Source organism: Balaenoptera ricei, chromosome 9 (assembly GCF_028023285.1).
Source record: "Balaenoptera ricei isolate mBalRic1 chromosome 9, mBalRic1.hap2, whole genome shotgun sequence".
Lineage (NCBI taxonomy): Eukaryota > Metazoa > Chordata > Mammalia > Artiodactyla > Balaenopteridae > Balaenoptera > Balaenoptera ricei.
Genome location: NC_082647.1, coordinates 93,388,425 through 93,410,865, shown reverse-complemented (window position 1 = coordinate 93,410,865; position 22,441 = coordinate 93,388,425). Strand labels below are relative to the sequence as shown.

Sequence of the window (22,441 nt, the reverse complement as noted above, 5' to 3'; positions counted from 1 at the left end):
ATTCAAATCAAATACATCATGTTATTTGAAGCCAATTTAATTTGTTGATATTTAGTTAGTTAGCCCTTTACTTAGAAGGAATGATCTTGATCATTTCTTTAACTCATACTTTAATATTAAACCTACTTTTTTTTTTTGACGGGCCAGGCATACTTTTGCTCAGAATAAAAAATAATTCTTGAAATGTATATTTTATTGAAAAAACAAAATTGTGTTTAACTGATATATTCTTTATCTCATCCCACCCTGACTTCTTTTTAGATCATTGTAATGGCCTGTCGTGAATTTGAGATGGGAAGGGTATGTATAACTATTAACACTTAAAATAATTGTGGAGTATTCTTTTTATTACTTCATTTCTAGGGATATATATTCCTGGTCTTTTATTATACTCTTAGCCCTAGTTTTTAAAATAGTTACTTCTTTTCTTTTTTTGTGTTCTGCAGTTGCTTTTATTTCATCAAAAGGAGCCACATAATCTCCAAGCCCATAAACTTTTATATTTTATAAATACATTTAATAGATTTTGTACTGTTACTTAGTAGTCTTCAAATATTTAATGGTGGTGTAAGTAGAACACTTTTTATGGATTGAATAAAATTGAGCAGTAAAAATGAATTCAATAATTCTGATTAATTTTCATCAATTTACAGCTTGAATATTCTAATTTCTGTCTGCCAATACCACTACATCTTTGTAATTTATCTCCAAAGAGAAGAAAATTCCTTAATCTGAAATTTTTAACATTGGTAAAAACTCTGTCCAAGTGAAATTAGTTTCAAAACCGTTGTGATCTCCTGCAGCATCAATTCCTAAGTCTTCATTTTTAAGTGTGGGCTTCTATACATGTGAGAAACAAATCAAACAAATTATGTGATGACTTGAAGTTTCCTTATACAAAGGTAGTTCATTAGTTAAAGTAAAAAGTCATTTTAAAGTTGTAAAACTTCTTACTAAAATTTTCAGTAAAGGATATGTTGCATAAAACAAGTTAATACATCTTTCAGTTATGTGAGATGTTATGATGTATAAATCATTGGAAAACTTTATTTTTACTAGTAATTTTTGTCATTCCGCCCAACCATATCATTTACAAATAGTGGAAGTATTAGCAATATTGGACAGAAAATGAACAGTCTAAGATTAGAAAATGAACAAACTGAGAAAGTAATTAAGTAATTGTAATTACAGTACAAACTGTTAAGTAATTAAGTTATCTGTTTAAGTATTGTCAGTATGTACTTCAGTACCATTACTATTAATCAGTGGTTAGGAAATTTAAATTTCACCTTCCTAATTTTTTTACAGTTACTTTTAAGATTTAGGCTTTGTTTCTCTTCATTCTATTAATAAGCTCACACTGTATATCAGTAATAATACTTGAAAAATTAAGTTGTATTGCATGCAGAAATATTTGAAGCTAATTTTTTTTGATTCATAGTGTTTTGTTAGTAGTCAGTTTTGTTGTTTTGTCAGTTAGGACTATGAATTTATTTGATAACCTTGACTTTGACTTAGAATGTGACCTAATGGAAAGAGCACAGGTAATAAAATCAAACAGACCTACACTTTACTAGCAGTTGGAGCATGGTATATTGAACTGTCCCCTCTGAGCTTCAGCTTCCTCATCTCTGAAACGAATGATAAATTATTATAGATTATGTATATATGATGTTTAACACATAATTTTTGGTATCAATTGTAATTAGTTCATACCTGAAATATAAATATCAATATAATCATTACTCAGTTATTGCTCGTCTGAATGAGGGGCATGTTAGTCACAAGCTTTCATTCTTACTAAGTTAATCTTCTATAAACTTGTTTTCTGTTTCAAGATGTTAAAACTTTACTAGGCAAAACAACAAGAAAAAAAAACCCTTCAAAATAATTTAATTTTATCATTTTCTATAAACTTCTACTGGGAAATGAAGTTTGTGGCTTTAAGGCTTCTAAAGTATTAATAGTATTTACTCTAAGCTAAACTGACATACTAGGCAGTTCTACTTTGTTGCCCTGAGAGCAGTATTGTCAGCTTACAGTTAATTCTAGCCTATAGGTAACAATTCCACTTACTATATATACAGAACTACGAGAATTTAGTAAGAACTGATGTATTTCCCACTGCCAAAGGTTTATTTTAAGTTAAATTGTCACTTAAAGGGTTTCATTTTATTGGGTCTTGGTAAAATTGCATCATTTCTTGCCTCAGAATCACTGGATCTTCTGTAAAGTTAGGCTTTCATTCACTTACCTAAGTTTCTAAAATGATGGGGCTTGATATTAGAAACCAATGAAAATTGAATATTCTACTATATCTATACCTGTTTAAAATGGGAAAGTAAAAGGGGAAACTGTTCGATTACACTTTCTAGAATCTCAAAAGTGGATAGTTTAAATAATACATTATTCTTGTATAGCGTTCCACCAGTGGAACATTTGAAATATACTCTTATTTAGTACTTGAAACAATCATATAAGATAAGGATTATTATTCCCATTTTTTACAGGTAAAGGAACTAAAGGTCAACCAAACAGTAAAATTGCTACTTGCAAAATTCTTCTGATACCAAGTGGAGTGCTCTTTCCACGATGCCACAGATTTTACACTTAACAAGAATTCAGCCAGTTATTATAGAGATTGTCATTTTACAAGCATTAAAACTTGCCTGGCAACTTTTTATACTGAATGGACCTCCTTGTGCCAGGCACTTTTTTTTTAAGCGATTTTTCTTTTCTAGAGGAGGATCTTTGGAGTCTACTCTATATACCAAGCCGGTAGCAATGAACAGTTTATACACTTATGTTAATAAGGTTCTTATGACTAGTCTTGGAGAGGTCATGGTAGCCCACCTTTATGGTTAGTTGGGTAAGTCTGAGAGCTCCTAGCTCTTTGCCTATTGATGGCAGTTTTTCTGTTTTCTGGGAAGGAAGAACACCCTGAACACAAAATATTTGTTAAAGTTCAAGTAAAACAAATTGTCAATTATTTACTAACTTTTTTTTGGAAAACAGAAAAAATGTGAGCGCTATTGGCCTTTGTATGGAGAAGACCCTATAACATTTGCACCATTTAAAATTTCTTGTGTAAGTACCTATTTTTATATATATTATTTAATCAGGTAATGAGTATGTTAGACTGATGAGTAATTAAATTATAATATGGTATGAACCTGGTTTTATATAAGCCAAGCCTTCAGTGTTTTCATGTAAATCTACACTTAATAAACAAACATTAATAATAATGTTTGTTTTTATACTGCTTTTAAATTAAGAAGCTTTGAGAATGACTTCATAAACGTATAATTTCCTTGTACCTTATTTTGTTAATTCTGTGTTAGTCTTTGTATATAAGTTGATCATAAGTGTTATGTATCTAAGAATAAACAAATAACTGCTTTGAGTGATCTATTTGAAAAGTGGTATAAAGTATTAGTTTCAAATTCAACAAATGAGAAAGATCCTTGATGACTGAAGTATAGTTTATTATGCTAATCTTTCATATCTATGTTACTCTCCCCAGAATTGTTATAATTATGTACAAAGATGGGTTTGAGAACTTCCATCCTGAAAGTAGAGATTGATCTTTTATGGCAGAAAACTTGATTTGAAACTTAAAATATATACCTATTTGATGAGCTGTGGAAGTGAATTAAATTCAAGTTCTAAAACTAACAACACAAATCTGAGAAAATGAATTAAAGAACAAAAACAGTGAAGGAACAACAAAAAAGAAGTAAAATATAAGCTTTAGAATAGAACCAACAATTTGCTTTGGGTGACACATGATGGTGTCTTTTTTAATCACTTGAAAGAAATACATTGTCTTATTTACTCAACTCAAAATACCATGATTAAACATACATGAAAATTAAATAACTTCCCTATATTAGTCACGGTTTTCCAGAGAAACAGAAGCAGTAGGATGTTTACATATATAGAGAAAGAGGTTTATCATAAGGAATTGGCTCACATGATTATGGAGGCTGGCAAGTACAAAATCTGCAGGGGAGGGTGGGCAAGCTGGAGACCCACGAGGAGCTGATGCTTCAGTTTCACGCTGAAGAGTAGCAGCCTGGAGACCGAGAGCTGATAAAATAGTTCTGATCTGAAGGTGGGCAGGCTGAGACCCAGGCAAACTGGTGTTCAGCTCCAGTCCAAAGACAGTCTGCTGTAGAACCAAGAAGAGCTAGTGTTACAGATGAAAGCAGTCTCCTGGAGAATTCTCTTACTTGGAGGAGGCTGGTCCTTTTTTTCTATTCAAGGCTTAACTGATTGGATGAGGGCCAGCCACCTTAGAGAGAGCAGTCTGCACTACTCAAAGTCCACGGATTTAAATGTTAATCTCACCCCAAAACTCCCTCACAGGAACACCAAGAATAACGTATGACCAAGTATCTGAGCACACCATGGCCCAGTCAGGTTGACACATAAAATTAACCATTACATTACCCATCTCATAATTGCTTGTTTTTGACTTTGTTTTCCATGGTTAAGTGAAATATAATTTCTATGATTTTACTCGTCATTGGTGAATTCAAGAAGTCCTTAATTTTATGACTTATTTGTACTTAGGACTTATGAATTCCTCTGATGCTACCAGAAATTTAGTGCTTTCTAGGTTTATGTAGAAAAGGACTCAGACTGTTTTACACAGTCTCCTTTATAAATACAGTGTGATTTTTGTAATGTTAACTGTAACTCATAGTTAAATGGCCTGGATTTAAAGTGTAGTCAATACTCTAAAGTCCTGGTTAGAATTAACTGTTTGTGGATTAAATTTTAAAAATTTAAAAATCCTACTGCATTTCATATTGTTTGGAATGAATAAAAACCAATGCATAACCATATTGTACTCCTGTGAGGGAACACTACCCCCTCACCAGTTCAGAAAGTATTCTACAATATTAAGTCCCTGGACAGTCCAGGAAACCTAGTTTTGTGCAGCATGGTTGTGTTCAACATTTGTAAATTTAAATGTAATACGATAATTGTAATGAATGTCACAGTTCGAGAGACCACATATAGTGATTAATAGTCAACAACAAAACAACTTAAAATTTTTTAACAGTCGGGGATCAGAAATAGTAAGCAACTTATAATAATGAATAGAGAAAAGTAAGAAATAGTTTATAATTTGGAAAAAGATGAATTGACTTTTTGGGTTGGTTTTTCAGTTGCACTAAAAGGTAATTTTAAAAAGTCCTCTTGATAAGAGGTTTGATTTGATTTGTAACAGCTGGTTTGATTTGTCAATGATGGAATTCATGCTGAAGAAGCAAAATTTTTCTTTCAAAATGGAAAGTAATTTGTATGTCATGTGGTTGTTTCAGACAACTCAGGATTCATTATCACTGTTGCAAACAAAAAATCAAATTTATAAGTAGAAAGCAAGGTAGTGAAAATAACCATAGTACGTGACTTGACTATACTTGGCAATCAGAGGGTTTGAGACTGAGACAGGACAGTATCAGTAGCTCTCTTGGTTCGGGGATGAGAAGGAGGGTAAAGTGTTGGTGAACAGTGGACAACGGGCAGGCTGGAGCTCAGTAGCATGTTGCTGCGTGTAACCACTTAGATCAGATAGCAGCACAATGTCCATGGGTCACTCTAGCTCATTGCCTGTTTTGTGAGTGAAGTTTTATTGGAGTACAACCACACCCATTTATTTATATATTTGCCTATCACAACAGCAACATAAAGTAGACAGAGACTTTATGGCCCACAAAGCCAAAAGTATTTATCTCACCCTTTATAGGTGAGAAAAGGTTAAGTCTTGGACCAATGTTTTCATTCGTACTCTTGTTACGATGAAAATAAAAACATACTTTCCTCTTAATGTTATTTTTTTTTTTTTAATATTTATTTATTCTGGCTGTGCCGGGTCTTAGTTGAGGCACGTGGGACCTTCATTGCATCATGCAGGCTTCTTAGTTGTGGCATGCAGACTTCTTAGTTGCAACATGCATGCGGGATCTAGTTCCCTGACCAGGGATCAAACCCGGGCCCCCTGCATTGGGAGCGTGGAGTCTTACCCATCGGACCACCAGGGAAGTCCCCTTGCAATGTTACTTGAAAAGTTCAAAATAAATTACTATGGTTTAAAAAATTAAAGCAGGGATAATATTGAATTTTTTTAAATTAATAAAGCAGCATACCCTGTTGCTCTTGACAATCGCTGTCCTACCCTATCTGTAGTTTTAATTAAAAAGGCAAAAAGAATAGTTAGCTTTCTAATATATTGACAAATGATAGTAAGAGACTTTTAAAGTGATTATGTTGTCATCAACCAAAATAATAATTTGGGATTTTGTGAGTGCATCCTTTTCCTTCCACGTTAGGCATCCAGTTAATTCAGAGTTGAGTGTTAGGTAGAGAAAATCAAGCTTAATGGAAAGATAAAATGGTTGAAGATGTTTGTAAGTACTAAGGAGTGACATTTTGTTTGTAGGTGTTATTTCTGTTACATGATTCTGGGGATGGTTGTCACTTTGCAAATATTTTGTTGGATGATAGACTCCTAGCTAAGTAATTGGTTAACAGATACTTCTGTTTATAAATAAATAAATAAATAAATAAAACTTAGATAAATTGATGACTTCTAGAATTGTTGTTTTTATAATTATCAGGCATACCTGCAATTTTAAAGATTAATTTCATATTGTGGACTTTAAATATGAGGTTATTGTTTGTTTTGGTATGTTTTGTTTTAATGTTCTACTGACTCACAAGTGTTTCCCTTTACTTAGGAAGCTGAACAAGCAAGAACAGACTACTTCATTAGGACACTCTTACTTGAATTTCAAAATGTAAGTATTTTCCATTTAGAGACAGATTCTAAGGATAGTTTTTAAAGAGAGGATATATATAAATAATATACTATCTTACCTTACATAGTTAAGGAGGTTTGTTGATTTTTTTAGTTATATAAAATAATGAAGAAGAAAATCAGATGTAATATTTTATTATCTTGAGCCTTATGTTTATCAATTAAAGTAATATAATTACTTACTTAGAACAACTTACCCTAAATTAAATTTACTGTATTTGGAATAGTTGGTTTCTTTGCTGCAAATATTTTTCCTCTATTGCAGTAAACAGATTATAGTATTATTTACATAATTATTACCCACTTTTACTAGTTTACAATTTTTTAGAAAGAGACAAGCCACTATTAATGCTGTCTTCATTTAGATATAATTTGTTTTCACTAGAGGCCCATGAGTTTAGTTTCAGAGCTATATAAAATGATAATTTCTCCAGGAAGGAATCAAAGAAAAATCTGATGACATTAGAGAATGGCTATCAATTCTTCCTCAATTTCTTTGTTATTATCTTAAATTTTAAATCACTATAAGTAATTAAGCTTGGCCATGAAGCTCATCATTCTTCCCCAAACAGTGCATTGTAAGCATACTTAACAACTCCTTACTGTTTATAAGTAGACATGGTTCCAGTACTCTTAGCAACCCCTGACCTGACTAATCATTTCCCTTTAGTTGAGTCAATTATTATCATTTGGTTGCTATTTTTTAATCTATAGTAATAATGATAGGTACCTTACTGAGTTTCAGTATTGTATCAGGCATTTCAATCCTCCTAGCTTCATAGTGGTAGGTACTGTTATCTCTATTGCCCATAGATGAAGATAAAGAATCTTTGAGAAGTTAGGTAGCTTACCTGAAGTTATTCAGTTAATGGCAGAAGTAGAATTTGAATACATTTTACCTGAATTCCAAGCGGTGCTCTTTCTATTAAACATCAGAATAGCCATTCTCAAAACATTCTGATGTCAGGACTCTTACATTCTTAAAAATTGTTGAAGATTCCAAAGAGCTCTTGTTTCTGTGGGTTATATCTTTTAATATTTACTATATTTGAAATTAAAACTGAGAAGTATTTTTAAAAGCATGAATACACAAGCAGACATTCCATTACCTTTCAAAGTGATGATATCATCCTAAAGCATATAGCCTTGAAAAGACTGCTGTACACTCATGAGAGAATGAGAATGAAAACGGCAAATAACACCTTAGTATTATTATAAAAATAGTGTGAAACTCACAGATCCCTTGAAGGGTAGGGAGATGGGTGGCAGCCCACACCATAATTTGAGTAGGTTTGGGTTTGGACAAGTTCATTTCTAATTTTCTTTTTGATTTAAATAGTCTATTAGTCTTCTGATTACAATAGATTCTAAAATAATGCTTATGGTATATTGCTCATCCACTTAATACTGTAGATTAATTAAGTAGTATACATAGTATAATAAAGTGTAGGTTTTGGAAGTAAGACTGCCTGCTTTCAGATCCCATATCTGTCACTTGCTGTGAAACATTGTGCATGTTATTCTTTCTGTCTCAATTTCCTTACCTATAAAATGAGGATAGTATTAACAATACCTTCCCCATGGTGTTACATGGGGATTAAGTAAATTGTTACATGTGAACCCCTTAGATCAATACTTTATATGTGATAAATGTAGGCTATCTTTTTTTAAGGAAGTGCTAAATATGACTTACATATCTTAGAAATGGCAGAAAAGTGAGATTTGCAGCTTTTCTGTATGCTTTAAAATTTGCAAGTGTATTTTCATAATGGCTGAATTTCTGTTATTCTTGAAGGAATCTCGTAGGCTATATCAGTTTCATTATGTGAACTGGCCAGACCATGATGTTCCCTCATCATTTGATTCTATTCTGGACATGATAAGCTTAATGAGGAAATACCAAGAACATGAAGATGTGCCTATTTGTATTCATTGCAGGTACAAAAGAATTTTCTAAATATTTAAATTAAATACTTTGAAATATAGGTGGCATTATAATATGGGTAATGTATGGTATTTTGAAACCTAAATTTTGGAATTTCATTAGATAGGTCATTATATGGGTTTCCAAATAGTAAAATCTATTTGAATCCTGAGGCAGCTTTTCTTCTCTTAATTTTTATTTTACGTTCGATGCTTCTAAAAAACTTAAAACCATAGTACTTATAAAACTACAATTTATCTTTTTAAGTGACTTATATCTGCGTTCACATTTGTTATAAAAAGCATCAATAAATGAAATTTTTCAGACTCAGAGATTTACTGGTTAATTAAATAGTTAAAAGATATTAGTGGAAATGGAACACCAAAGATAGTTTTCTTAGCCAGTTGGTTGGATTGTGATGCCTATATTAGTGAAGTGAAAGGGCTGGTTTTTATTTATGGGCCAGAAAGGTGCCTTGCTGATGGAGATGTGGGAATAAGTTAACAATCTGGTTAATTAAAATTATTTTTCTGTAGTTAATTCTGTGGTTAGTTGACTTTTTAATTAAGTAGTTAACTGGTTAAAAAGAAAAAGATCTATTTAATTGTAGAACTAAAAGATAAAGAAATTGCTTTGGCTTAACTTCTTTACAAGTTAGTTGAAATTATTTCCTGTTCTATTAATATTGTCCGGTCCATGTACATAGTTTATAAATCCAATTTGACAGGAAGATTTTCCTTTAAAAAAATAAATTGATCATTTAATATTTTTGAACAACCAAAATAGTATGGCAACTGTAGTGACTTAGATAGCACAAACATAAAAGGAAGGAGTCACTCACAATCCCACTAGAGATGACCATTGTTAAAATTTTAGTGTATGTGCTTTCAATGTGTGTATAGTATTTTTTTTAAGAATGTTTCCCCATTTCATATATTATGTACATCTTTCTAAGTCATATAAATTTTCTTCTGGAATACATTATGACTGCACTGTATTTTATATTTAACCTCCATTTCTTGGCATTTCATTTATTACCCCATTCATTTTCAGCTATTTTAAACAACAATTTAAATATCCAGTGGCCAATCTTCTGGTGAAATCTTTGAACACATCTGTAATTCATTAGAATAGATATCTAAAAGTGGGATTTCTAAGTTAAAGGACATGAACTTTTCCATACTTTTAGTGTATATTTTAAAATTTGTTATCCATAAATTTGATGCTCATTATAATTAAGCATACCACTGCTGGTTTGTTTGTGGGAATGCCCATTTCCCCATATTCTTCCCAATACTTTTATCTTTTTGTTTCAGTGTCAGTGTGACAGGCAAGCTTTTTTTTTCTTGGCCATTTATATTCTTTTGTGAATTGCTTGTTTACTTTGCCAGTGATTTTCATCTCAATAATTATACGTTATGAATTCTTTATATATCTTTATATGTTGAAGATGTTAACGTGTAGTCTTGTTGTAAGTGCTCTGGTTTTTCATGGTTTTTATTCTGCCTATGTTTTACCATACGTAATTGTGAATATCTTCATTAACGATTTGTGTCCCTTGACATATGCTTAGAAAGTCCTTCCCTAACACAGTAGTGCGTAAAAATACACTTGTAGGTTTTTTTAAACATTATATTTTTAATGCATCTGGAATATTTTTGTGATTAAGATAAAAGGTAAGAATCTAATTTTTGCTTTAACTAACTTTCCCTGTACTATTTATTGAATGGTCTAGTCTTTCCGCTTTAATTGGAGAATCCACCATTATGTAATAAATACTTAAATATACTCAAATCTGTTTCTGAATTTTCATTGTGTTGCATTGATCTGGTTTTCTGTGTCTCTGTATTATCACACTTTTAACCATCAAGTTTTAAATATATATCATTTAGCCCTAGTAACTGTTAACTCCAAAATTTTAGAAACGTTCTGATGTGTGGAATTGACAAATGTATCAGTGGTTTAAAATTAATATTATTGTTTATTGTTAAGAGCTTTTTAAAAACCATACTAAGTTGCTTATAATGTACTTTATCAGGAATTCTTAGATTACATGTTTAACAAACTACTGATACTTCTAAAAGTTTCAAAATATGCATTAAAGTGCTGCCCAACTTTTTTTCTGCCTAAAATTATTCCAGTGATGTCAGGAACATCTTTAATTACTCATAGTGATTCTCAATCCTTAGGTGCATATGCCTCCCTCTAGCTGAAAATCAGTTGCTTTAAAGTATTTCTGTCATATTTTAAAATAACTAACCTGTGGTATTTTACTTTACATTCTCCAGGTTCTATTAGTTCTTCAGGAGATTAGAGAGCATTAGTGGCTTTTGTTTCTTTGGTGAAATCACTGCTGGTGTTCAAACCAGTTTCTAGGGCTTGTAGCATTCTTCGTCTTTCCTATACCTTTTGCAATTGAAATGATGTAGTTTTCTCCTCTACTCTAAAGCTTACCAGAGCCATCTAGAACATAGTATAAATTTATATCTGCAAGGTATTTTGTTAGCTAGACAAGGTTTTCTGAGGTAGACAGACTTACAAAGTGAAGGCTTCTAGGTATTCTGTGAGTTACTTTTGGAAGTTCCTTAAATTAAATGAAAACAAGATATAAATCTTAATGTTAAGGATGTTTGCCATGCACACGCTATAAGTTGTAGTTTGTTTACTAAATAAGTAGAATTTTGTCAGATTTCTTAAATGATTTTTTGCTTCTGAATATTAACATGTCCACCCACATTTACTTAACGGTTCTTTTATCACAAAAATCAAATTGTTTTTTCAAATTTTATATCTATAGTGCAGGCTGTGGAAGAACAGGTGCCATTTGTGCCATAGATTATACGTGGAATTTACTAAAAGCTGGGGTAAGAATAATTTTTATGTATCATTATATCTAATTGATCTGTTATGATTTTCAAACTTGATGATTAATTGCAGTAAATTATAGCATATGTTTTGTTATACATGTTACTTTTTTAGAAGTAGCTTTGCTATGTAAGAGATAAAGGCAGTGAAAGGTATAAATGATGCATATTACCTTGAGGTAATACACTGGGCAGCAAGATAAACATATTGTCATCCATTTGTTCTGGATGAATTAATACCTACATTAGGCATGTAAACTCTGCATTGACTTTTCCAAATACAGCACTCTTGTTGCCTTTTATATTTATTCTATGTATAAGTATAGTCAATTCAGTAAATATTTATGCCTAACTGGAAACATTATATAGTATGGTGGTTAAGAATGCTAACTGCAGCCAAACTTCCCAGGTTAAAATTCTGGCTCTCTCATTTACTAGCTGTGGGATCTTGGTTGATTTACTTAATCTCATTGTGCCACAATTTCTTTATCTGAAAATGGGAATCATAATGTTAATAACTCAAAGAATTAAATAAGTTCTTAAGAAAGTTTGTAAAGTTCCTCAGTACTATGTGTGACATGTAGCAAGTGCTAAATTTAATGTTCGTTTCTCTTACTATCCCTGGTATTATTGTTGCTACCAGTACTATTTCCAAGAAATTGGGTTTGATACTATGGAGGATATAAAGACATAGCCCTCATTACAGATTTGAAAAGCACAAGTCTCCTCATTGTATGTAGATTTGGTTTATTTGCTGGTTCTATAGTATGTTTATTTTCTATGCATTAGGGAGAAGCTTTTATTCTTCATAGCTTTATAGTTTCTATGAATTTGTCAATCTATGTCATATAAAATAGGAATAATAAAATATTTAGTTTCTTTTTCCTTCTTTCTTCCTTCTATCCTTTATTTCCCTGCCTTCGTTCCATTTTTCACTTAGGGAATATTTAATTGTTTTTAAAATTTATTTATTTTATTTATTTACTTTTGGCTGCGTTGGGTCTTCATCGCTACACGCGGGCTTTCTCTAGTTGCAGTGAGCAGGGGCTACTCTGCGTTGCAGTGCGCGGGCTTCTCATTGCAGTGGCTTCTCTTGTTGCGGAGCACGGGCTCTAGGCATGTGGGCTTCAGTAGTTGTGGCTCGCGGGCTCTAGAGCTCTAGAGCGCAGGCTCAGTAGTTGTGGCGCACGGGCTTAGTTGCTCCACGGCATGTGGGATCCTCCCGGACCAGGGCTCGAACCCGTGTCCCCTGCATTGGCAGGCGGACTCCCAACCACTGTGCCACCAGGGAAGCCCTGGAATATTTAAATTTTAAATAGTTTTTCAAAAAGCCCTCTGTTAAATTTTATTTTTGTATTCCCCCTAAACAAATCATCTCCTAACACTCGTGTGAAAATTTTTAAGTGAACAAAAATGCTAGATTTTAACACATTTTAACATAAAAGTCAAAGATTAAAATTGGGGTGGGAAGAGGCATTTGGTTGAATACTAGCAAAGAAACATCTTGTCATTTCGAAAGCTGTGTATTTTGAACACAGTCCCCATTTGATTGAGTTTGACGTAACATAAATATAATCTTAAGCCTTAGTATAGGAATTGATATAAAACTCTTCTGGTGTATATAAAGACTCCCAAGCGGTGAACCTGGAAATCATGTTTAACTCTTCTCTCTTCTTTATCACTCCAAAATATTCTTGTTGATCACCAAGTTCTAGTAATTCTGCCTCAGAAATGTGCCTTAAATCTACCTTTCTGTTTTTCTGGACTGCTTCAGTAAGCCTCCACCAGTTTCTCCCCTTTTCACTCTGTCATCTTCCCTGCTACAAAAGTTACCCAAATATCAGATCTGCTCATGTCATGGCTGCCTATTGCAGTAGTTGTAATTCCAGATGTACAAACGAATTGTCTAGGATGTTTCACAGTCTCCAGAGATGTAGCTCTCTTAGCTGGTCATTAAGTAGCCAGCCCAGGAAACACTGGCCTATAGAATGAGTTCAGACTCTATTATGTTTGCAGTCTGATGCCAAGTAGCCTTATCTTTTCTCCTCCTTTGAATTGCTCTCCTTCTTTCAGTCTTTTAGTCAGTTTTATCTACATCAAGGTTCTCAATTCCCCAAATAGATTATACATTTAATCCGCCATGCTTATGTATATTTCACTTTTCACTCACACACCAGAGTTAGTCACAGCATGTTTATTCCCACTGTACTGCAACCATACGTTGGCTGGACATATTTATTTGTTCACATATCTAGCTCACTAGCTTGAGTGCTGAGTGTCAAGATTAGTTCTTGACTAAGCACAGTCTCTGATATATGATAGATAGTGCTCAATAAATTTTCAGTTACCCAGCACGTATATAAGCTCTGTGTGAAAAGCTGAGTTGAAGACTATTTTACTGTTTTTTCTGAACAGTTGTCCAGAGTTCATGTTTTAAATTCTTTGTTTTAGAAAATACCAGAGGAATTTAATGTTTTCAACTTAATACAAGAAATGAGAACACAGAGGCATTCTGCAGTACAAACTAAGGTATAGTTTTTTGTTTCACTTTATAAACTATATTTTTATAAATGCCTTCTTATTTTTTTAATGTCTTTTCCCTTGTTTATCATTTCATCTCCCTAATAGGAGCAGTATGAGCTTGTTCATAGAGCTATCGCCCAACTGTTTGAAAAACAGCTACAACTATATGAAATTCATGGAGCCCAGAAAATTGCTGATGGAGTGGTAGGTATTCTTCACCTATTAATTTTAGAAAACTTTTACTTTTTACCAAGATGTGATATTTAGCTTTTTAATTGCCATCTTGTGTTTTATCTGAGAATATCCGTTACAGTAATTATTTTTATTTAACTTTGATTTTTTAACTCCTTTCCTTCTTCCTCTTTGAATCTCTATTGTGATATATAATGACTCCAGTACAAGTTAAATAATATTCTAAGTAAAATATAGTTATGAATGTAGATCTCAGTCAAAAGTTATATAATTCAATATTGTTTCAAGTGTAAATTACTTTTAACAAATCAACTGCATTTTTCTCTCTCCCCTTCCATCCAACCAAAGTAATTGAGTTGATTCTACATGAATTTTATTTTGTTCTTGGTCATGATGATATAAAGCTTTGTCATTATTTTGTACATGCTTTTTAATTATGTAGAAATATAGGACCATAATTAAGTCCCTTTGGGGCTTGTTTTAGTTCACTGTTATTTTAGCGTTAGAATTTATTGGATATTCAAAGTTTTGACCTGACAAAAATACTCTTTTCTCACAGCGTTCTCATTTCTGTCTCTTTTTAAAGTATTTCTCTTATCTCCTCTATATATCTTCTTATCCTTGAAGGTATCGGGCTGTTTTTTTGGATGAATTTCTTTACATCTTTATTATTGAATCTAAGATGACTATCGCATGATAAACAAATTTAGCTCCAATAACTGAAGTAAAATGAGGAAATTAGTGGCAAAATTTATAACCGCTGTTTTTCTTTTCCCCCTTTGTATGGTTTTGGTAATTTCCCAGACTATTTGAAATTTCTTGGTGTTACAAATGAGAGATTTGTTAACCAAATGCTTACATCAGTGTGTTAAAATAATCTAATATTAATCCATGGGTTTTTGGGACAGTGTATTTCCTTTATTAGACAGGTGATAGTTTCAGATTTTTAAGATTCATATATGTGACCTCATTCTTATTTCCTTTGTTAACACAGAAATCATTTTGCAACTATGCCTCATATATTATCACCTCTGTTTTCCCTTTAGTTTAACTAAAGCCTGTTATAACCTGTGCTCAATGAAGCCAAGTATTTTATAATATAGAATAGAATGCATATATATTACTGTGTATAATTTTATCTAAATTGAGACTCCTTTAATGTTTCAAAAAGCTAAATAGGCTACTTTTTCTTTAAACGTTAATTGAAAAATATTTGTTTTTTTCCATAAATGCAATATTAATTTCAAAGTTAAGGTTTTTATACTTCAGAGTTATACCATTTCCTTATTTCTAGAAGTGAAAAAGTTTTTTAATGTGTAGAAAATTTATTCTTTTTTTTAAATTAATTTTTATTGGAGTATAGTTGCTTTACAATGTTGTGTTTCTGCTGTACAGCAAAGTGAATCAGCTAGAAAATTTTTTAATTAATTTTTATTGAGATATAATTGACATGTAACATGTTACTTTCAGGTGTACAACATAGTGATTCAATATTTGCATATATTGTGCAGTTATCACTACAATAAGTCTAGTTAACATCCATCATCATACATAGTTACAGAATTTTTTTTTTCTTGTGGAGAGAACTTTTAAGATTTACTCTTAGGAATCTTCAAATATAAAATACAGTATTATTAACTGTAGTCACCAAACTGTACATTATAGCCTGTGACTTACTTATTTTATAACTGGAAGTTTGCAACTTTTGACCCTGTTTCACCCACTTTGGGCCCCACCACCAATACCACCTCTGGCAAGCACCAATCTGTTCTCTGTATATACGAGTTCCGTTTTTTGTTTTTTTTGTTTTTTTAATTTTATTTATTTATTTATGGCTGTGTTGGGTCTTCATTTCTGTGTGAGGGCTTTCTCTAGTTGCGGCGAGCGGGGGCCACTCTTCATCGTGGTGCGCGGGCCTCTCACTGTCGTGGCCTCTCTTGTTGCGGAGCACAGGCTCCAGACGCGCAGGCTCAGTAGTTTTGGCTCACGGGCCTAGTTGCTCCGCGGCATGTGGGATCTTCCCAGACCAGGGCTCGAACCTGTGTCCCCTGCATTGGCAGGCAGATTCTCAACCACTGCGCCGCCAGGGAAGCCCCCTTTTTTTGTTTTTTGATTCCACATATGAGATCATACAGCATTTGTCTTTTCTCTGACTTAGTTCACTTGGTGTAATGCCCTCAAGTTCCATTCATGTTGTTGCAAATGGCAAGGTTTTATTCTTTTTTATGGCTGAATAATATTCCTCTGTGTGTGTGTGTGTGTGTGTGTGTGTGTACACACTACATTTTCTTTTTTTTTTTTAATACCACATTTTCTTTATCTGTTCATCAGTGCACAGTTAGGTTGTAAATGATGCTGCAGTGAACATGGGGGTACATGTATCTTTTCGAGTTAGTGTTTTTGTTTTCTTCAGATAAATATGCATAAATGGAATTGCTGGATCATATGGTAGTTCTATTTTTAATTTTTTGAGGAACCTCCATGCTGTTTTGTATAGTGGCTGCACCAATTTGCATTTCCACCAACAATACACAAAGGTTCCCTTTTCTTTACATCCTCTTCAACACTTTTTTCTTGTCTTTTTGATAATAGCCATTTTGACAGGTGTGAGGTCTCATTGTGGTTTTGATTTGCATTTCCCTGAAGGTTAGTAATGTTGTGCACCTTTTCATGTACCTGTTGGCCATCTGGATGTCTTTTTGGAAAAATGTCTATTCAAATGATCTTCTCACTTTTTTTTTTTTTTTTTTTAAATTTATTTTTGGCTGCGCTGGGTCTTCACCACTGCACATGGGCTTTCTCTAGTTGCGGCGAGTGGGGGCCACTCCTCGTCGCGGTGCATGGGCCTCTCATTGCGGTGGCTTCTCCTGTTGCGGAGCACGGGCCCTAGACGTGGGGCTTCAGCAGTTGCAGCACGCTGGCTCAGTAGTTGTGGCTCGCAGGCTCCAGAGCGCAGGCTCAGCAGTTGTGGCACACGGGCCCAGTTGCTCCGCGGCATGTGGGATCCTCCCGGACCAGGGCTCGAACCCGTGTCACCTGCATTGGCAGGTGGACTCTCAACCACTGCGCCACCAGGGAAGCCCATCTTCTCACTTTTTAATCGACTTGTTTGTGAGTTTTTTTTTTTTTTTGGCTACTGAATTATATGAATTCCTTATTTTTTTTGGATATTAACCCCTTATCAGATATATGATATGCAAGTATTTTTTCCCATTTGGTAGGTTGCCTTTTCATTTTCTTGAGGTTTCCTTTGCTATGCAGAAGCTTTTTAGTGTGATATAATACCACTTGCTTAAATTTACTTTTGTTGCCTTTGCTAGAAAAAAATTTTAAGGCAATGTTCAATGTTGTATTTTTAAAGGTTTTAACTATATTTATTTCCAAAAAAATATGTGAAAAATATTGCATTACTCTCTCATCTTCGTTTTTCTCATTACCTGATTTTTATTTTTTTAGGTTTTATTCATAAACTTCCTTTTTACTAGCCTGAACTCCACACTACAATTACAATTTTGTTATAGATTGTTTCTGTCTGATAGGTCAAAGGTTTACAAATCCCTAAGGAATACAAGAAAAATCATACATTACATGAGATTAGATGAAATAGCATCCAACAGCAGATAGCGGTTACTTCAATCCTACTTTCTTATCTCATTGACTGGTTATATAGGAGACACACACTACATGTTTGCTTGCTAACTGAACTTAAAATATTAGATTATGTCCTTGTGTTTTGTTAAAGCTGACATGATGACTGCTGAATTTGCCATTTGTACAAGATGTTTTTTCCTATTTTGCAAAAGGGAAAAACAATTTTCTATAGAATCCATTCTGAGAAACTATAGTTTATGAGAATAAATATTTTGCCAAAGGTTGTGTACCATAATGTCTGGTACTATGTATCTCAATGCATGAATGGATAAAAAGGTGGAAGGACAAGTGGATAGGAGAAAAGATAGCATATCGTTCTAGATAAATTTTTAATGTTTTCCTCTTAAGGAATCTTATTTTCTAGGTACTTTAAAATATAAATGACTGTTTTTATAACATGTTTATATATGGTTGGAAACCATAAATCCCAGTTAGAGAAAATGTAGGATCTAAAAAATTCGGGAAAATTATCTTAGAGCTATGTGGTTGAGTAAAATGATTTGAAATATGTTACTTATCTTTCTGAACCTATGCTCTGAAAAACAATCATAAATCTCCATTTATTATTTCTCTGACAACTTAATTTAGAAGTAAAGTTAAGGAATTTTTTTAAAAAGCTTCTTAAAGCTCTATGTCCCCAAATTATTTTTGTAGAGATTTTAGTTTGAAATGCTAATCAGCAATATGACTTTATGATAAATGTTATTTGTTAGAGGTATTTACAACTAAAATCATTTCTCAGAGTAGAAGATGTAAAGAGAAAATTTATTTTGGAATCCAGTAGCATTTGACTTGGGATTTAGAAACACCTCAGTAAGCAAGCATCTCTAAGGTATGCGCACATGCCTTTTTATCTTGTATATAAAAGATACTACCACCAGTTGACACCAGGATTTTCAGTTCTAGGGTGATTAACAGCAACAATAGTTTGTGTTATGGTCCTTCTGTTTTGCTTGTGTTGTACATTTTAGATGTGATATTATTGAATTCTAAATTTTTTTCCTATGTAAAGTTTTTTTATTTAAAGTACCTTGTTTTAATATTTATTTTGTTCTGCAGCTGATAATATACCTTATATATTTGATAATTAGGTTCTGATTTTTTTCTTTTGTGGCCCTTGATAAAGCTCTGTTATGTGGAAATATTAATACAGAAAAAATATTAATACACTTTAGCAAAATGGGTAAAGGTGGTCAAAAGTTAAAAAAAAAATAGCTTTAGCAAGCTCTGCTTGAAACAAAAGAACACACTAGAACCTTATCTCCAGTAGATTCTTTAATTTCTAAAATTCCTTTCAATTTCAAAAGTTGGTGATTGTTCTAACTGGTAATAAAAATAGCCAAAGAGAGCTGTATACATTAGGACAAATGTGGGGACAAAAGCTGTACATATAAGAGGATCAGAAGATATAAAAGTACAGCAAACATTATTGTAGGTAAAAACTAGGAATCCAAGAAGAACATTGTTTTATTCTCAAGTCCAGTGACTAGGAGGTTTTGTTCATGTTGTGTGGGCAGTGGCTCTCTGAGCTGCAGTTCTGCATTGCCACATGGATTCCTTTAATCATATGAAATTCAACATGCTCAAAAAGCTTACCTCCCCCAGAAGTTCTTTTCCTGTCTTGTCCCTTTCTGTTAATAGCTTTCATTCACCCAGAATGAGGAATCCTTCATGACACCTTCTTTCCTTTGTCACATGTAGTTAGTTATTTGCCTACATATACCCTTACTTTCTCTTCCTGTTCCATTCCTACCTGTTCCATACTTCCATCCTCTGTTCTCTTTTATTTGTCAGTGTCTTATCCACCCCTTAATGCCATTCGACATGCTACCTTAATATTTTCCCAAGTATATTCTTAATATTCTCACCTATAACATCTCCTTTCTCTTATTTCATAGCTTCATTGTACTGATTTTACCACTTTATGGTTTTATTATTACCCTTTCACTTTTTTGTTTGATGACAGTACAGTTCTTGAAGTTAAGGGCTATGTCCATTTTTGTATCCTTTCCAGTGCTTACTGTTCATTGCCTTTCACATATAGATCCACAATGCCTTACCTGCTGTTCCAAAATCTAAAATGCACTGAAAACCTACAGTTGGTTTGTGCGTGTGTGTGTGTGTGTGTGTGTGTGTGTGTGCGCATTTGGTATTTGGCAGCAAAACCTGACTTGACGTGACACGAGGCTATTTATGTTGAAATTGTAAAAAATTGATGTGTTTTTGTAGGTTAGAAACAACAGTTCAGTCGAAGCAGTTTCATATGGTTCACTAATCTTTATTTAGCCTACTTAATAAGAATATTTATAGATTCTGGTACAAAAATATTAATGAGTGTTATGGGAATATGATTGTTTAATTAATAGAAATAATAAGCAAATGAGTCACTAATATGTGAGAGGAATCTTTATGATGAGAGGAGTCTTTAAATTCTGGTAATATCTGAGGATCTAAAAGTGTGGTAACAAAGTCCTGATTTACTCGAGGCAAAACCAGTTTATACTTGCTGTCTAGGTGTAAAAGCCCTGATTTGGACAATAGATTATGTGGTTATCCTATCTATAGCAGATATCCCTGCAACAGATGCCTCTGATTTGACAGGTAGCTGTAATTAAGGATGCAAGCTTTCAGTCTCATAATGTAACTCTTGTTTTGGTCAGAACAAGATGCATAGTAAGACACTTCTAATGCATCTGATATTAGGAAACAGGGTCCATTAAAAATTGCTGTAAACTTGAGGTCTCTGTTTCCTATTGTTGGGAGTACTTATTAAAAAAGGACACTGGCAAGAAACAGTAATATAGACAAAGAAGATGCCATGATGGACATGGTAGAAGTGTCTTTTGACTTTAAAACAAAAAAAAAGTCAACTACAGTTTCAGAGTTCCTTAATTGATTATAGTATATGCAAAGATGGCTTTTTTCCTAAAATTATCTGAGATGTAGGCAAGGGTGGAAACCATTCTTGTCTTCTGGCCCAGAATTAACAAAGCCTAGCTATATAAAAATGAGGTACTTTCTGAGGCTGAAACTAATTCAAGACAATGTTTTATGTAATAATTTCACATCTCCTCTATTCACAATCCTAAATACAACCTGAGGTTCTTACAGGTTGTATAAGAACTGTATTGACTCAGGATCATCCCTTTTAGAGTAGTAGGTAGCAATAGGAGTCCCAAAAAAGTCTGGGAAAGGTGAAGGATATAAGACTTACCTTGTTTTTTTCCCCCTATGTGCACATTACAAATCTTGTGGTAGTAATGCCTGAAAAAAAGATCTTCTTGGGAAATCTGTTTCTTTACAGTAGCATTTGAAATATGTTGAAATGCTGCTCTACACGGTTGATTTTCTTGGTAACTGGATATGGACTGTTTTTTTGATATTAATTTTTCTCATTGAATTTGGTCTTTCGGGCTTAAACATAGAGGACATAACACCTATTTTATTATTTGGCAAAATTCTCATTGTTTTAAAAATTCACAAGCCCAATAACAATTTATTTGAAACATGAGGAAGGAAAATTATTTTTCCCCTAACTTTAATGAAGCATTTTTTTTTTCTTGGCAGAATGAAATTAACACTGAAAATATGGTCAGCTCCATAGATCCTGACAAACAAGATTCTCCCCCTCCAAAACCACCAAGGACCCGCAGGTATTGTACGTCACATTTTCTTTGAAAGGATACTTATCTTTTACTCATTGTTACTAAAACAAAAAAATTCTGAATATTTCTAAGTTTTTTTTTAATAACTTTTCTTATATTCTTTTGTTTAGGATGTAGCATATGTATGGCAACTGACTTTTTTAATGGTGTACTATAAAAAATTCTTTTCAATTTAGATAAAATTTCAGTAGTATACTATACCAGAACAGTCAGCATAACCATGAATTGACTATAGCTCATCTTTTGGTATGTGGTACAACTAAAATTTTAGCTATTCCTAAGATTTATTTCAGTTTTCTAATGACTGAACAGGTAATATGATTGTCAAAAATTGTATGCATGTTGAAGAGGTTATGTGAAGATGTTTAATAACATCACTGGCAAAGATGAGTTTATTTCTTTCTAGATTTTCTTACTTTCATACCAAGCTCTCATTTATAATAGTTAAAATCAATATATATTCCTATCCCCCTTTTCCCCTCTTTTCTTTCAGGGTAGCTAGGTCAGTTAGATGGTAGTATGGAAAGACTACAGATAGAGTCAGAATGATTTAGTTTCAAATCCTTTTCATCCACTTACTAGCTCTGAAGTCGTGAGTAAGCCACTTAATTTATTTGATCTTGGGGGTTTTTTTGTTTGTTTGTTTAAGTATTGTCCTAAGAATTAAATGAAATAAAGTATGTGAAAATGCTACATATAGGACCTGGCACATACTTGGTCTTCACTAAATGTTGGTTTTCCCATTACAATGTGGAGTTAAGATTGAGTTACTGAATTATTTTTAAAAGGAGAC

The 22,441-nt window shown here is 33.0% G+C and overlaps 1 protein-coding gene and 1 long non-coding RNA gene across 4 annotated transcripts in view; one reads left to right on the top strand and one right to left on the bottom strand.

Annotated features, from left to right (window-relative positions):
* PTPN12 (protein tyrosine phosphatase non-receptor type 12) overlaps nucleotides 1–22,441 on the top strand; it is an 88,437-nt gene that overhangs the window by 47,295 nt on the left and 18,701 nt on the right. For all 3 annotated transcript variants that reach the window (XM_059934096.1, XM_059934094.1, XM_059934095.1), the window contains exons 5-12: nucleotides 262–300; nucleotides 3,016–3,087; nucleotides 6,750–6,809; nucleotides 8,625–8,767; nucleotides 11,551–11,617; nucleotides 14,069–14,146; nucleotides 14,246–14,344; nucleotides 21,551–21,636. In XM_059934096.1, the coding sequence (XP_059790079.1) occupies nucleotides 262–300; nucleotides 3,016–3,087; nucleotides 6,750–6,809; nucleotides 8,625–8,767; nucleotides 11,551–11,617; nucleotides 14,069–14,146; nucleotides 14,246–14,344; nucleotides 21,551–21,636 (644 nt within the window). The remainder of the gene's footprint in view (nucleotides 1–261; nucleotides 301–3,015; nucleotides 3,088–6,749; nucleotides 6,810–8,624; nucleotides 8,768–11,550; nucleotides 11,618–14,068; nucleotides 14,147–14,245; nucleotides 14,345–21,550; nucleotides 21,637–22,441) is intronic.
* LOC132372067 (uncharacterized) overlaps nucleotides 3,465–22,441 on the bottom strand; it is a 79,930-nt gene continuing 60,953 nt past the window's right edge. Inside the window, exon 3 of the long non-coding RNA XR_009505082.1 lies at nucleotides 3,465–4,171. This is a non-coding gene — a long non-coding RNA (uncharacterized LOC132372067). The remainder of the gene's footprint in view (nucleotides 4,172–22,441) is intronic.